The 17,900-nt window shown below is 33.1% G+C and overlaps 1 protein-coding gene across 3 annotated transcripts in view; it reads right to left on the bottom strand.

The window, feature by feature from the left end:
- LOC136031463 (kynurenine formamidase-like) overlaps positions 1-7,993 on the bottom strand; it is a 106,386-nt gene extending 98,393 nt beyond the window's left edge. For 2 of the 3 annotated variants that reach the window (XR_010618513.1, XR_010618514.1), the window contains exons 1-3: positions 7,928-7,993; positions 5,052-5,181; positions 1,703-1,807 (exon numbers count right to left, since the gene is read on the bottom strand). Coding sequence is in view for 1 of the 3 variants with exons in the window: in XM_065711080.1 (XP_065567152.1) it covers positions 1,703-1,807; positions 5,052-5,075 (129 nt within the window). In the remaining 2 variants the exon portion in view is untranslated. The remainder of the gene's footprint in view (positions 1-1,702; positions 1,808-5,051; positions 5,182-7,927) is intronic. The other variant, XM_065711080.1, reaches the window with a different exon arrangement.
- Between the last annotated feature and the right edge of the window lie 9,907 nt (positions 7,994-17,900).

The following is a 17,900-nucleotide window of genomic DNA, read 5'->3' as shown; positions in this document are numbered from 1 at the left end:
ATTAGCTTGGTTTCTGTAGGAAGCAAATTACTTAGTACGATGATACTTTTTAGACTGAAAATGCTGTTAGGGGGATAGAGGGGCCACTTGCCTCGGATGCAGAAATTTTAGGGGCGCAGACTTTCAAATAAATAATCTAACGGTTATATTTTTTTTTTTTAGGTTCAGTTAATAAATGCAAATAATTAATAAATTATTAATTAATACATAAAATGAGTATAAAAATAATAATATTAAAAATAGTTGAATTAATAATAATGAAATCATTGAATAGTTTAAATAATAAATTGAAAAATTATTGAAAAATTACTGACTCATTCATAAATTGAAAATAGTTTTGTTGATAAATGAAAATTTTCTTTAAAAATGGCCTGAAAATGTTGTGGGAGACTGGGGGGGCTAATCAAGATTTTGCCAGGCTCAAGATAGATTAAGAACCACCACTGTTTATATAAGGTCATATCATTATTTGGTATAGCAGATAAATACATTAAAGTGACTAGCGTTGTGTGCAAGAATAACATTGCTGCGGTTAAAGTAAGAAATGAAGTGATTAGCTCATTTACTATTGAATCAGGAGTTAAGCAGGATTACGTTGTATCACGATTTACACGGATTATGTGAATATGTGAATGATTTGAGCATGCTAGATGAAGATGTTAGCAAAATGAAAGATTTTTCGGATGTTTCAAGAGCTGACAGCGCAAGATCAGTCTTGGAAATTCACGTTAAGAAAACTAAGTAGCTAAAACTAGGAATAAGTTAAGGAGAAGAGGTGATGTGTAACGAGAAATCGATCAAGTTGTCAGCTTCACTTACCCAGGTAGTATTACTTGAAAGGATGGCGGATACAGTGAAGGTGTTCAAGTGGAATAGCCAAGGCTCTGGGTGTATTTTCAGACCAAAATATTGGAATCAAAAGTGATGACAGGGGTCGAGTGTGAGTCTGAAACATGGGTGCTCCAAAAGACAGAGGAATATTTATAGATGTTATCCAGAAGAGTTGTCTATGGATTATTTTGGGAACCCGTCTGACTGACCGTATTCAAAATGGGGTTTAATTATGATATTATCTTTAAAAATGAGCCTATATTCAAAAACAAAGTCTTGCAAAATATCCAGAGGAATAGCACAAATAAAAAAAACCAAAAGATTGACAGCATCAAAAGTTTACCATAAAATTATATCGTAACAATATAATTAAGTCCATTTGTAATTTCAAATTTACGATGCAATTGAAGAGGGTGGCTAACTATTAAAGAGGGTGGCTGGCAATTGTATATGTGAGCAATTGTACTAATATATATTCTAGTTAGTCTGTTTCAGTTCTATATTTGTTTTTTATTTATGTTTTTCTTAGTTTTAGATTCTAGTTGTATTTTGTTGCTTTTTTTGTCTGGCTTTCTTCTTTTTTTTCTATGCTGAAGGCGCCTTGTTCTACACAGGCGAAATATTCGTTTGATTTTTGTTCTCTTCGTTTCCTTTACTGGCCATAAGCCCGTTTATCATTTTCAGATTCGTTTCTTTGTTTTGTTATGAAACAGGAGAAATAGCTAACTAGCCAAGTATGATTACAGTAGGAAAAATAAATTCTCATAAACTTGGAGAAAAAATACCAAAAGAATAATACTGAAGCACAGAGGGATGGAGTTAAAAGGGAGTTAGCAGAGGAACAGTAAAAGTTAAAAAACATAAAACTTACATTCTGGACACTCCTTACAGGTGTATGGTACTTTATTTTCTTCAGATAGACAGTGTAGACAATTCCATCACCCTTCTCTTCGCCCCAAATCCTCCAAGCAGGTAACTAAAAAACAAACCAAATTAGCACTTGAGCCTTAAGCAAGTATTTCCTCATAGTAAAATCAGCTGCCACTCTGAAACCCATAAAAGGCTTCGTATCATTTGTTCTTTACTGAAAACTCATATAACATAAACTTCCCTTAGGAGTTTAAGAAGTAGGCTATTTTGGTTTTTAAGTATGTGTTATAATGTTATACAAAGTAAAAGAAGTTCAAAATATATTCATTTGTCACTTATTTATTAGAAAAAAGTATGAAACTATGTTATACTAAGTAAAATGAAAAATAATCCTGGCTTTAGCTAGAAAAAAAACTTCAAATGCAGTAGTATTGCTCCACAACACAATATATTTCTTAGTTTGAATTTCGACAGGGAGGTTTCTTCTTATTCATGTGATGTTTCAGTAATTTCACAGAATTGGGCTTAATAGTTAAAATCCCTATCCAGCATGACCATAATTGCATTTACTGACAGTGAAGCGCCAAATTCTCCCGCTTTAGAGAGAGAAACGTAAGAAACCAGTCAAATTGACTGAGAGCAAGCTCAAAAGCATTCAACTTGAAAAGTGAACCGAGAACTTCTAATTTGCAGCAAAGGGAAGATTATTTACACTACTTCAGATATAAATGCACAAAGAATTACAAATGACCGTAGTCATCACGCTCAACACAAACATCTGACAAGTGGGTAGGACAAGTCTGACGCTTTTGCTGCCTACATGCTCGAGAGGTCTTCCAGTTCCGGTTCATTTAGCAAGTCAAGTGGTACCTACTGGGATGTCAGGGGTCATATGGAGTATTCAAGCAATAGGTTCACGAACTGCCCATGACAAATGCCGCTATGTCAGACGACGTTCTAGTTGGTTTAACCAGTTCTTGTAGAGGATCATTATTCCATAGGACAATCGACACATCTATGAGTTTTTGTGACTGCAACTGAGGCCACTGGGCATATGGTTAAAAGTATGCATGTCAAATTTTGATAGTTTTGTATTTTAATGATCGCTAGCTTCAAAACAGAGCAGCTGACGCTCCTTAAGACATTATTGACAGAAGAAGCACCACCTTTCCCCTCTTTTGGGAACATGATATAGAAGTTTTATCCCTCTTTAAGCAGAAGATGAATGTTTCTTTACCGTGTTGTTTGGTTGTAACAAGTTCCGGAGTAACCTCTTGTTTGTTTTTCTTGATTGCTCACAAGAAAGTAAATTGATAAAACGGTCTTAGTAGGTTGTGTGCAAGTAGTACACTAATAAACCAATTCTCCATTGTGACGCCATTGTTGCTGCCAGCCAAGGGATGGCATAGTTGCTTCGCACTATAACCAGCTGGGGACTTGCCTCCAATTATTGTTGTTTTTTCAATGTATGGTAGAGTATTACACAGATATTTGGTAGCAACTTTACTAAGTATAATCAGCTTCAATATTTATTTTGTCACGTTGGTTGGTAAATCCAATCAGAAGCCACGCACCCCTCAAAAAGCAAGAAGTTGTTCATCCATCATCACATGAGATCCTGGCTTGTAACTTACTTTTTAGTTGGCAATAAATATTTTCCCGAAATGACAATGGGAGCAAATTAAGCCAGCAGTAGCTCTTCCCACTATGCTCTTGACTAGTTATGTAAAAACAGAAATGAACAAACTCGAAAAAAATGTAACTGCCCACTGTAAGACTTGTTTGAATACTAATAGAGAGAATGTGTTGATAAATGAAGGATCTAAGAGAAAGTGATTCATAAAAGATATGGATGGTAAATAAGTGATTAAGAGGATATATTTTTATTCCTAAATTCGCGGTGCCAGATACTTTTAATTGTCCAATATGCCACTAGTCTTTACATAGTTCCATCAAGAGGTTGCATATAGCTGTTGGACCTTATTTTGAAGGAGTTGAAAAAGAAACTTTTAGGGGGGGGATTCATGTATAGAGGATAAAGATTTTGATTAAAAAGTCACTGACTTTTTGGCTACTGACACTAAAAAGTTATAGGTTGTTAGTTTTCATCAATCATGCAAAACTACACACAAAAACTGCCATTCAGTCAATTTGATTTTGACCCATTTTTATCTGTTAAACTAAAGTGCAGATGAAAAAGTAAGGCATGTCTTCCTTCACTCTTTAAGGCATACTTTTTCACTCCTTATGGCACACAGATTTTCACATACCTGCTACTTCTTTTTCCCAGGGAATATGAAGAAACGGGTGTACGTTCAAGTCAAATTGACAGGACGGTAGTAATTTAGGGCTGAAGTCTATAATGCATAGCATCATTCTTACACAGAGCGTTTAATTCAGTGCATCTAACAATATAATTATCAAGCTAGAGCAATTAAACAGTTATTCTAAAACATTATTCAACTATTTATAATATCTGATCAACTTCAGTCACAGAACACCTTTCCTGTCTTTTGAGAAAATATACTCAAATTTATGTTTAAGATGTAAAAATTTGTTCACACAAAAAAAATTTTTTGCCTGGGTATAGATTGTAGATAAATTTGGAAGCAGATCTGTGTTCTTTGGGTACTTGGCATTAAATGCAAAATTAAAGAAATAATGGGAAAGATAGAAAAATATTCATGTTTTAGGGCACAGGTCTGAAGCCCCCACACCCACCCCCCTACCCTCTGCTCCAGTGCTCTGTCCATATCAAAATTTCTATGTCCTCAATCCAAGATTATGAACCAGCAACAGAATAATCAAAAACTACACTTTTACTTATAAACAAGAATGTCAAATTTGTAATCTGGACTGGAAGCTAATGATTTTGATTTTAAGTAGAATAGTATTTCTATGATCTAAACTGACAGTGGAACAGCAGCTTGTAAATTCAAGATTATGAACTTACAATCTGGTTAGTAAGTGGAAAAGGCCTTTGAAAAAACTGAACCCTCAACACATAGAGGCTGCAAACCGCCCAATAGGATTAAATATACGTGAAGAACATTTGGCAAAAATATTCCCTTACAAATAAGCAGACCCAGCCCAAACTTTGGCAAGCGCGAGGAGATTTTGGCTTGAGGGTGGGCTGATTACTTTATAAAAAGGAAATGTCTTTTTCAAAAAGTCCTCAATATTCACAAGGGGAATTTATCTAACTGTTTGCAGGTCTGTCATGGCACATTGCAAAGCTCTTGTTATTGTATTCAACAGAGAAAACAAATAGCTGCAGCTCCAAAGTGAAGGTAAGTAGAAGCCTGTGTTCAAATCATTTCCTGAAATAGAAGAAGAGACAAAAAACTTACTACTTCAACTTCTCCAGCATTCATAATCCTTGATTTGGCTACATGAGCTTGAGTAAAGTATGTTTAGCAAGTACTTTTGAGTTGATGGTTAGTATTTCATGACTAACATCTTACAGCTGGATCTTGCTCCCTAAAAATATGACATTAAAGTTAGAGCACTAATTTCTTTCTCTTATTCAGTTATTAACATTTTTTTTTTTTAATATCTAACATGGATACCTAAATACTGTAATGTAAATAAGAGCCTATTTTGGAGTAGCAGCACAAACAGAGTCTAATGGACTTCCTTCTTCTTCTTCTTTAGATGAGAAACAGGCCTCTCAGTCAAAAATATTTAGTCTTCTTCCTTTTGTCTTTTATATGACATGTGTTGAACTATTATAGGAGGCTGCTAATTGTCTATCTTGTAATGGCTTTTTGGATTTAAGGAACTGGATCATCCAACTGGACTTCCTGCTCTTTTACTAAATTTGCAATTAAACATTGTTCTTAATTGAAAAAAAAGTAAGTTAAGACATTACCTTAAATTGCATGTCCAGCAAGATAAGGAGGTGATGAGCCTCCTATGAAACATCTTACTTGTGGTGTGACAAGACTATGGTTTGGCATCCCAGGGTAGCCTACACTCTGCACTGGCTCAGTCCTGATCAACTCCTTTCTTGAATGCATCTATGGTTTGGGACTAGATGATGGCACCAGAGAGGCTTTTCCAGTGAGGGACAGTGTATACAGAGAAGAAGTGCCAGCAATCACATTGATGGCAATGGGGACTTGCAGCTTCTTTGTTAGACCTCTTGTAGTACTTGCAAGGGATGAGGAGAAAACTTGACTTGAGAGGTCATTTTCTAGCAATTTGTGAGTAGTGTTTGTGTCTCCTCTCTTCTTTCAATAGAAAAAGGTGTAGAGGAGGGACACAAGGCATTCCTCATATGGCTTGTCTTACAAAGCTGTTATGAGGTTTGTTACTTGCCTTTGGACACTTTTGAGTACTTTAACATCCATTTTACAATGGGGAGATGCTAGGGTCATTCCAAATTCCAGGTGTAGACATAAAATAGTTTTGTACAGCTTCTTGACCACACAGTGCTTCCAGGTGGTAAACATTTGTTTTATGAGCCCTAGGACTCAGTTTGCTTTAGCAACTTGATCTTGTGTGTGGCTGTGGAACTTGGGGTCATCATCAAGAATAACCCCCAGGTCCTACTCCTCACTTAGAGCCTTAAGTAGGTCATCTCCAATATGGTAAGGTCATTTAGGGTTGTTGTGTCTGAGATGCAGGACACTACATTTTGTCATCTTGTCTTTTTTGTAAAAACCACCAATAATGAGTTCACCAGTTTTATCCAAAAGTTTATGCATTATAGGGGTTGTATGTTTCACTGCTGCTATTTGAAACACTTCAGTTGTATAATTTGATAGGTAACTGTCAACAAAAACACCATTACTTTTATTAATTCTAACCAAATCACCAACACTGAATTTGGTTACCAATGGTATTTCAACTTCAACATCAGGAAATAAATGGTACACCTTGTTTTCATTTCCTTTTTTACTTGCTTCTATTGGTTTCATTTTGATGGATCAATGATAAAAATTGTTATATCTGTCAACAAAACAGGGTAATATATCTATGAAACATTTTGTATTGTTATGAGTAAAATATTTCCAGAATTTCTCTTTGATTGTTTTATTAAACTGTTCAACAATTTGAGCTTCAATTCACTTTCAGATGAGAACCAATGAATTTCACAATTCCTAAGAAATACTTGAAAGTTTTTCATTACCTTAAATTGCAGCTTGGAGCAACATAAGAATTTCCTATCCTTGTGATGCTCCAGTGATGAAAAAAATTCATTTGGTGTAGGTTGTGGTTGTTGATCTAGACTCTTGTGGAGGACTCTGCAGCTTCCCAATTGTCAAGAAATTCCTGGTAGAGCCATTCCTTATCAAGGTGGGACTTGAAGTTGCAAAAATTGTTTCCTCAGACAGATGATTCCACAACTTGATGACTCTTTGGCTGAAGAAATGACTTCTATGTCTACTCATGGAATGCTGCACAGGGAGCTTCATTGAATGTCCTCTAGTACCATGCAAGGGCTGTGCAAAGAATAATAAATTCTTTACCTTTATCTGTTTATAAATTTTTAGATTTTCTATTTTTAAATTTAATCCACAAAGCATTAGCCATTTCCTTACCCATTAATCCTTAAAAGAAATACACTAAGCATATTTACAAAAAACAATTGATGACTATAATAATAAAATTAAAATTACTATTTTCACTTTTATAAGGCTGTAGGCTATATCAACCAAATCTACTTACCACTATCATTGACAATATGAATGTAAACATGTCTTCTTTTAAGTGTATGATGATTTGGATGGTGTAAAAAATAACTAGCCTAGGCCTATTTTGATTTTGTAACACAGCTTTAATTTGAGTTTTTGATGCAGTAAAACCACCTTCTTTTAATTTTCTATGTAAATCAACAATCCCTGAGAAGTTTAAATAATAAAGTTATAGAAATTTGTTTACTATGCTACTCTTGCCAGTACAGTCACCATTTCCTTTTATCTAGGATTTTGCTCATTGCTTCCTTTTTTTAAATGATTTTGATGAAGCAAAAGGCAAAGAGACATTCAACATATTAGCATTGTCTATTGGTTAAAGGTGGGTTACAATATAATATGTAAGATTGGAAATAATGGGACGATTTTAATTTATACAAGAGACCAACTCTTGTAGGCCTATAGCACGTTATATCAGCTCTACATGTCCAGAGGATCTTAAGGCTCTCAAATGGATTAAGGTAAGGTTATTTAACCTATTTTACATAAAATAATGGAGTTATTACAAAATAAATCCAATAACAAACCATTCAATAGTTTACTTTCTAATCCTAGTCCATGAACTACTAAAAAGTTAGACATGAAGATTATTTTCTATGTAGATTAGCTTAAGAACTTTACAGCCATCTAACTTTTTTATTTTTTGAACATTATATATATTGGAAAGAAACAGAAAATTATGTTCCGATAACAAATTAGCACAGAACTAAAAATATAACTATGGCTGAATAACTAATAAAAAAAATTCATTCTGACAGTTTTTCAGAGTTAAATTTCACTAGGTAATTGTTACCCTTTTCTTTTATGCACAAGATTTTGTTGGATCAGAAAGCAAATCACCCTTGTTATTTCTAGATCACCTTTTATGGGAGTATTTATTTCTAAGCTACTTTACTTAATTAACGTAGAGCTTAAAGAAATTAGTTTGAACTACAGACTTTTTGTAAGCTTTTTATTTTGAAACCTGAAGGTATCATTCTTCGAATGGGAGACATGTTGAGCAGTGAAAGAAATAACCACATTTAGCTGAGATGTTTAAGTAATATTTTTGGAACTCCTTTTCTTGCAGCTTAACATGTTTGTTTGTATTCAAGTCAAGGTCAGGGGTTTGTACTTTAGTTATTTAAAGAGAAGCAGCCAGACATCCTAAGGCCTAAGAGGAGCATAGTAAAGTCACTTAATTACTGAAACTTAAAAGGAAGAGAAATTACGATCAATCCATAAGAAATACCGAAAACCAGCAGAAAATAAAATGACTTGTCGTATCAATTACAAAAATAAGAGACGTTAGAACAGACAGATAACTAAATTCTAAAAAGAATAAAATTACGGCATTAAAGCTTGTGTCCCTCAAACCTTCCAAAGGCCAGAAAATTATTTCCGCTTTGCTGACAATGATTTGTATTTCGAGTAGTGTGTTTAAAAAATAATATCCGGATACTAATTAAGCTTTATGAGCAATAGTCTATGTAGCATACCTCCCTCCCCCGCTTTACCAATCAAACCTTCCGAAAGGCAAGAGTGTCCTTCATATTTCATCGAAAACAATATGTATTTTTAACTGTGCGGTTTTCATTTATCAGAAAATGAAAAATATGATAAGAACTAAGACTATTGGAAAAACTTATTTATTTATTTCCTCGAAAATCAAGGAGTACATAAGGTTCATGGGGTGGTAGTCTTGCTCCTATTGTGATAAGTTCTTTTCATTTAAATTTGAATTATTGATTTATTTCTGTTTCTTTTCCTTTTTAGGGATTTGATAGTTCATTTTAATTCCTGTTCATTTTTAGTTTCATTTATCTAATGCTTTGTACATTCTGGTTATTTTAAATTATTATATGACTTCACTTCTGATTGTTTTAGGCTTTACCTTTCGTAAAAACAATTTCTTCTGGAAGATTTATTTAATTTTCTCCTTCCTTGATATTATTTTATTATTGACCAAAATTATTAAACTTTCTGAGGATTTTCAGTTCTTCTACTTATGAATTAAAATATTGGATTGCAACCTAAACTTTGGATAAAATTTAAATATTCAGTAGGGATTTTAAAATAATAATGCTTTTGTGCAATACATTTTGTTGTAGCATTAATTTAAAACTTTGGGTCGATGGGAATGGGGTATCATTATTTAAACGAAGAGAAAAATTGCAATGTTTTCCCCTTCTTAAAACTTACGAGATTTTTTTTTTCCAGGGTTTTTTGCAACTATTTGTTTATTTAAATAAAAATACACCGAAGTCATTTATCAAAAAAGTAATTTTTTGTTTTATGAATATAGAAAATAATAATTAACAGTAAGAAAAGACGAGTCAGTACAATCAGATTTGTTCCATAGTTCATGACTTAGTTTAAGTTCTATTGGTCTTGAAGTTTTGATAAAAGTACAAAAATCGCCTTAAATTACAAAGCAAATACGCGCTAAAAATACAGATTTTATTATGAAAATCGATCTTGCCATATCTAACTTCTAAAGTGCACTTTCCTTGTTAAGATCGCGTGAGTCCATTATAATTGCCCTGGAAGTTTTTTTAACGATGAAAAAAATTGGCCGATTTTGAGATTGCATGAATCGAAAGAGGCCACTTTACCAATTTAATATTTCCCTGTTAATTTTTTTTTACCCAGCATGCATCCCCAGAAAATTGTTAGCCGGTCGAAGACAAACAAACTTAAAACTAGTTAGTTTTTAACAAATCAATACAGCCATAGATTCTGTCTTTATTCGTTGACTTTATTTTTTAGTTTTTTTTTTTTTGTCTTTTGTTTTCCATAGGTTTTGCCTTTATTGTGGTCTTTTATTCATGTCAACATATTCTGCAAGTGTGAGCCAATCTCACAAAACAAAATTGTTTGGCAAATCTTTTTTCGAGCTCTGTCTTTCTATTTCTTATAATGTCAAAAAAATACTACCATAACCAAGATTACTGGAAAAAAACAATGATTGTCGATTGACAGTTTAATATATATACTGGTATTAATTCTTGAAGGTCTTTATAATATTGGATTTATTAAATTTGAAAGAAGAAAAAGTTTCCAATGAATTTTTTTCTTAAGTAAAGTACAAATTATGTTTTGGTCTCTAGAAGGCACGCGCAATGCCTACTAGTTCTACTTGTTTCTGCTTGTTTTAATTTTGACTCGGTTGTATACCGTAATTTCTGTTGGTTTTGGGTTTTCTTCTTTATTGGTTGTTATTAAAGGCAGTTTTGCACTTGAAAAATTATTTTAATTTATTTCTGCTCGTCGTTGGTTTGATATGGCTCTTTATCCTTCTTTAAATCATTGTTTTGTGGAAAAAGGTTTTTTAAATTAGTTTTTGTTCCTTTTTAATAGAAATTGTCTTTTTCATTGGTAAAGAAAAGAACATATTAAGCGTTTTTAGTTTTTATCTACAAGAATTTAGATTTTTACTTACTATTTATATGTTGGACAAAGTTTTTCAATAGTTTTAAAAATATGCACCCTTTTGAAAATCTGGACATGCTAAGAATTTTTTATTTAGTTTTATACCTCCTCAAGTTTTGCTGAAAAATCAGAAAACTTAATACCCTATCTGTTGCTAAGACTATTTTATATAGACAAGACTATTTATGCTATTTTTGCAACCTGGATTCATTTACCCCCTGTTGATTTAATTCAGTAGTTAAAGTAGTATGGAAAGTTTCAACCCTAATACCCTCAGTCGTTCCAGAAATGTTACTAAGAGCGTCTTTTTGACAACCTATGAGCATATGGACTCTCAAAAAGGCGACAAAGCAATATCTTAAGAACAAATTGTATTATTAAGTTAGTCCTTTAGTGGTAAGTTGTGGGGGATTTTGAACTAGCCAAAAGGCACTATGTGTATACTTTAAATTCTACTACTACAGTTAGGTTACTATAACTAATGACGCTAAGAGTATTAAGGTGAAAATTTTAGGGAAAGTTTAGGAGGAGTTTCAATTAGACAAAAAAAAACTGTATACACACAGGTTTTCACAAGGGCATTTAAGCAATATCATAGGCAGTATCACTCTATAATTGCTCTAAATATCATTAAAATATTTTAAGTAACTAATTCGACTAAAAATTAAAAGTTCTGGAGCCCTTTCTAAGAGTAAACAGAGATTGGAGAGTAAGCACCCCTTCTCTCAAGCCCATTCATTTTTGAACACATCCAGTCAAAATTTTGAGAGAGCCATTTTGTTTAGCATAGTAGAACGGTCCAGTAACTATGTCTTTAGGGATGTTTGGTATTCCAACCGACCACAATTATTCAATTCACCCAATATGCTTTAAAACTAAATGTTGCTTTAGAATACATTAAAAGACATTGTGCTTATGGTTGCCAAGAAGACACCTCAGCAATATATCGGGAAGGACTGGGAGAATTATGTTAAAACTTTTGCAGGTAATACTATTACTACTTCTGCTCTTACCATTTCGAAAAATAATAAAAAGAGTGTATGTGTATTCAAGTTTTCAACAAGTATAGACAAAATCTTTTGGGAAAGGTATTGTTTTATTTTTCAAGTCAACCTTAGGAGCTATAAAATTAAACTGAAAAATACCGTTTGTCCAAAATTAAAAATTGTTGGAAAAGTTTCTCCAGTATGCAAACTGAAATCCAAACTATGTATTCTCATAGAATATAACTGAAAAGATATAAAGTTTTTTTCATGAAAAAGACTATGTCAATAAAAAAACAAACAAAATTAATTTAAAAAACTTTTTTCACAAAACAAGTTTCTCAAAAAAAAAGTTAAAGAGCTCCATGAAGCCAAAAATCAGCGGAAACAAACTCAGAAAATCTTTCAAGCTTAGAACTACCACGAGTCACTATCAATTAATAAATGAAACTAAAAAAGAACAAAAATTACAATAAACAGCCGAGTCAAACTCAAAACGAGCAAAAATCAACATTAGTATGGCTATTGACCTCAATGCCTTCTCAAGACCAGAGCGTAATTTGCGCTTTACTGAAAACAAAGCATATTTTAAATGTTTTCAATTTTTTTAATTTCATAAATAAGAAATTATCAAAACTTTAAAGAATAAATATCAGTATATGACAATTAAACTGGCAATCCACGGTCACTCGTTTTTTTTCTGTCGGTAAAGCCCAAATTATGTTCTGGTCTTGAGAACGCGTGATGGTTGTTAGCCGTACTAATGTTAATTTTTGCTCGTTTTGAATTTGATTCGACTATTTATTGTAATTTCTGTTCATTTTGAGCTCCATTCATTTATTGATTTTGATTTGTGGTAGCTCTACGCTTGGAAGATTATTTGACTTTATTTCCGCTCATGTTTGGCTTATTGCAGCTCATTACTTTTTTTGAAAAGCTTATTTTCTGGAAAAAATCTTTTTAAATTAATTTTCTCTAAAGGGCTGGTCAGGCATAGGTAAAATCAGCCTTGGTCCAAATGGCAACAATAAAGAAGGAATTTTTAAATGTGCGGCATTATGGACTCTGATCAGATTATCCAACTTTGCCTAAATTTAATTTTTTATTCGAAGAACAAAAAAAAGTAAAATTCTGTTCAAGTCATCTCAATTGCAAAAAGGAAAAGTTTTTTTCAAAATAATGATGATAAGGGGAAAGATCAGTGCTGATTTGTCAAGTTGATGCCAATATAGAACAAAACTCTTGTACAAAAATTACTTTGGTTGTTTCTTTCAGAATTATGTGAGGATTTGTCAAGTTAACGTGGATTTTGGATAGGCTTTCCCACAGTTAGAAAGTAAATAAGACAAAAGATACACTCTATAGTTCTTAACGGGCTCAAAACAACTTTTGCATCGTAGATATCCAAATTGCCATCTTCTTTCAATGCACTAACCCAATAGAAAATTGTATTGCATTAGCTAGAAGAAAAGATCCTAAAAAATAGGGAATTCTTGAAATATAAAAATGGTGAGTTATCTGTTCCCATCTTGGACTGGTTTGTGATTTCCTAATTTACCTGTGAATCTTTGAAGTGCCTACGAAATTCTCAGGGTTCAGATGTTTAGTGTGACTCGTTTCCTTACAGATAGGCTACTTTCAGATACCTCACTCAGTTAGATTTATGTCCTGTTTCCACTAATCAGTCTACTTAGATTTTACACTAAAAGTTCTAGCTGAGGGACTGCTTGCCATCTTGGGAAGTAGTTCAGATGGGTTAATCAGGCTTTCTGGAATGAATCCAGGGTCTAAATTGTCTCGGATTGTGAAGCTGCCATTTTTTCTCTACTTTCATCTAGAGTTTGGTAGAATATACACATAGGATATACATATTCTGTGTAGGCTGCATTTTGTGTTGCTCTGGCCCACAGGCTTTTTGCAGTAAATTTTTTCTATCATAAGATAGAACATAGAATTCATATTCCTGTTATTTTTTATTCTGGATAATCTTTGTTATGGTGATATTTTTGATCATATAAGAAATCAGGGTAAAATCCTAGTTAGGTTGAAAAAAGTGAAACTTTCAGTAATGAATCAAGGGTCAAAAACATACTCTGTGAAGGTATTACCAAGCTTCTATGTTAACCCTCTTCTGATTCTAAAGTCTCACAAATTTGCCTACTTGACAGACCTATGTCTATTGAAATTTGACACAAAAACAATTTAGCTGGTAAATGTTTAGTTTCATCACAAAATGTCTAAACTGGCATGAATCAAGCAAAGCAGTATAGTTTCCATACCATAATACCAAGAAATGCTAATTCTAGGAGCATATCCATTTCTGGTTGACCCTCCTCCATTGGGCAAACTAAAAATAAGTAAAGTGGGCTTGCTTATATGTAACATTACCTATAGAGAAAAGCATACTAGTCCATGAGCCCTGCAGGCAGCAGGTTGAGGTATGTATTCTATATTTATTCAAGACACCTCATTTGAAGTTTTTTTTAGTTTTATCACTCTGTTGAATGAATATAGAATATAGACCTTGCCCCACTGCCTGCAGGGCTTAAGGACTAATATGCTTTGCTTTATTGGTAATGTTACCTGTAAGCAAGCCCAATTATGCATATTTATTCTCATTAGAGAGGGATTTTAGAAAGCTAAAAAATAGATACACTTCTCTAATAATGATGAAGAAACTATTCAATAATCAGAATCTTGTTATATGCAGTAATATGCACTTTAGACTGCTTGTGATAAAACTAAACATTTATCATTTAGTTTAATTTCCAGTTTGATATTTAGAAGGACCTTGTTGACTCAGAGGTCTTATTTTAAATCCTGACCAGCATTAAGCCTCTGATTTTCCTTTTAAAGCAATCTATTGATTCTTAGAATTTTGTTACAGCTCATACCATATGAGCTCTTAGCTTTTGTTCTAAATTTAGGAAATGTATTTGCACATCTTTGAAATGTCCTAAATTGGGATTGAGCAAAATCCTGAAACTGAAAACTTCTTTGTACTCTATTTCAGCAAAAGATCTATTTTGCAAGGTCTCACTCTTATAAAAATAAAAACAATTTTTAAAGATCATCCAAAGTCACTGCCCTCTAGAGGGAGAAGGTGTAGAGGCAAGTACTTCAAATACCTCCCCACAGTATACTTTGGTCTGCAGACCCATCCTGAAAGTTTCATTTTCCTAAACTAACCCCTTTTCAGGATAGCAAAAAGTAGCTAAACTAGAATTTTACTGAAATAAGAATATATATATATATATATATATATATATATATATATATATATATATATATATATATATATATATATATATATATATATAACAGTTAAATAACTATCTAAATTTTGACAACAAAATGAGCCTTAATTTTTAGGTAAATATATAGACATTCTAATGGTTTAGGGTTTGTATAAAGGAACCATAAATATAATACATAAAATATAAAGAAGCTCTTTAGGTAATTTATCTTTTTTGTAGTTTTTGACTTGGCCTAGATTTTAAAAATAGCTTTTAAACAAAAATCCAAAGCATAGAAAAAGTAGGCTATTGCAATGATGGGAACTTCTATAACTTCAAAAGATACAAGGTAGCTTAAAATCTTGTTACAAATAACTTCAAAAAATTATAATCAAATTGTAAAAATAAAGTGGATCAACAAATCAAGGTAAATCCCAAACTCTTTTAGAGGCATGCATCAACTAAAAAAATCAGTCAGACACTCAGTTCCAGGTTTGTGGGAAAATGGATGTGTGATATCCATACCTGAAAGTAAAGCAGAAGTCTTGAACAAACTTTCCTCAGTATTTCTTGATGGTCAGGATGTCCTACTCCCTGCACTTTCTTCTTACCCTATCACTACTGCTGTGCCAGATATTGAAGTAACTGAATACATGGTGAATAAGAAACTTGCTTCAATTAATGTAAATAAATCTAAGGGTCTTGACAATATTCATCCTTGGCTTCTCAAACATACTAAAGATATCCTAGCTGCCCCATTAGCTGTAATCTTTTAAAAATCAATCTAAGCTGCACAACTTCTGGTGGATTGGATAAAAGCATACATAACTCCTGTTTTCAAAAAAGGGAACAGAAAATATGCTGTAAATTACTGGCCAATAAGTATTACCTCTTCTATTGTCAAAGTGATTGAAGGAATTGCAAGTGATTGAAATGATGCTATTATTAAACATCTTGAAAAGAATGGCATCCTTCATTATTTTCAGCATGGTTTTCCAAAGTGGTAGATCTGTTGACACAAACTTACTGCAGTCTCACAATCTTGTTAAAGATCTAATAGATAAGGGAATTCCTATTGATGTTGCCCTCTTTGACCTAGCCAAAGCCTTTGATAAGGTCTGCCACTAGAGACTGATTGTTAAGTTAAGTGACTGGAGACATGCTGCAGAAATAAGCAACCAAGTTGTTGCCTGGATTAAGGCATTTCTTGCTTAAGGGACTCAACAGGTCAGAATATTCACATCTCATGGAATGCCAATTTATTCCATTTCATTGCTAGTCAAGAATGGTGTGCTGCAATGTACTCTCCTTGGCCTTACCCTTTTCAATATTTTTATTAATGATGCCCCTAGTATAGTACACAATTATTTAACTTTTTATGCAGATGATCCTAAACTCATTGGTGGTATCAGAAACCAACTTAATGCAGATGTTTTCCAACACAATATAAATGAGCTTATTAATTGGGCAAATGCCTGGTTATTGAGCTTCAACACATCTAAATGCCATGTCCTTCATTTTGGAGAAAATAACTTACATATTGGGTACACTCTCAATGACCTATCACTTGAGGCTCTGCACAAGAAAAGAGATCTGAGTGTCTTGGTTGATGAGAAACTTACATTTGATTCTCATGCTGCTATTGCTGCTTCATCAGCTAGCCAGACCCTAGGAACAATAAAGAGAACCATCAGAAGCTGCTCTCCAGGAGTCCTGACAATCCTATATAAAGCTCTTGCTTGACCTAAACTTGAAGTTGGCATGACACTTGCATCCCCTTTTTACAAAAAAAAGATAAATTCATCCTAGAAGCATTCCAAAGGGGAGCAACAAAATTGATTAGCAAATTCTAAACAGTCCCCTATTGTGAACATCTTCATCAACTCAAACTACTAAGTCTAACATATGCTGTCTCTGCAACTTGTCTTGACACCTTCAAATCAAGAATGGATGCTGAATAGAGTGATGTTGAGTGGAAATATGGTTGGGAAGCCCATGAGTCTTCAACTCTTCTTTAATTCTTTACAGAGCCTACAATGAGGAAATCCTTAGATTGCTCCAAGCTGCAATTTAAGGTAAGGTAACAATGCCTTAAACAATTATATGATGTTTTGGTGACTTGTTAGCAGCAAAAAAAGAAAATGCATCAGTGCTATCCATGCCAAAATGTGATTTTCCTTGTTGTTCAAGGTGGAACCTGTAAGTTTTCTATTTGGAGTTGCAACAATAGTGATTCCAGTGGTGTCATTTCATTTTGCTGTGGCACTTTTCTGAGGGCTTCAGGCTCTTTAAAATTTTCTGCGAATTTGTTTTCAAAGTATAGTTAACTATTAAGGCTAATGTAAATAATACCATTCCTGAATCTGCTAGGAATGATATATTTTTTTTTTTAGAAATGAGGCTTTTAAGCTTTTTGCTACATGTGCTGTTTTGAGCTCTAAGGGTCCAAAATGGAGCTTGTCCCATAAGTGATTCTTCAATTTAGAAAGAGGACATAAAAATACATCAAGTGATATATTTGTTTACTTCTTAGCTAAATATATGGTAATGTATAAATTTAGATCTACCAATTTTCGGTATACTTCTGATCTGGTAAAGTTCTATTTGATTGTTTTCTTGCTGCCTTGTAAAGTAGTTGATATAAGGGTAATTTTTTACTATGTTATCAGTTTTTTTATACACCATCTATAATTAATAGAAGAATAGTATTTTGAAAACCCAGAAAGATACTGACTAACACAAATTGCTAACACTGGTTTATGTATAAAAATTGATGTTGACAATGGAGGCAGTCTTTATTTTAGGGTTTTATTAAAAATAATATTTAAAGACAGTAAATTGATGAGATTCCTATTTGAGCATATACAGCA

This window comes from Artemia franciscana, chromosome 9, assembly GCF_032884065.1.
Source record: "Artemia franciscana chromosome 9, ASM3288406v1, whole genome shotgun sequence".
Classification (NCBI taxonomy): Eukaryota; Metazoa; Arthropoda; class Branchiopoda; order Anostraca; family Artemiidae; genus Artemia; species Artemia franciscana.
Note: the sequence above shows the minus strand (reverse complement) of the source record. Positions and strands in the feature narration are given on the sequence as shown.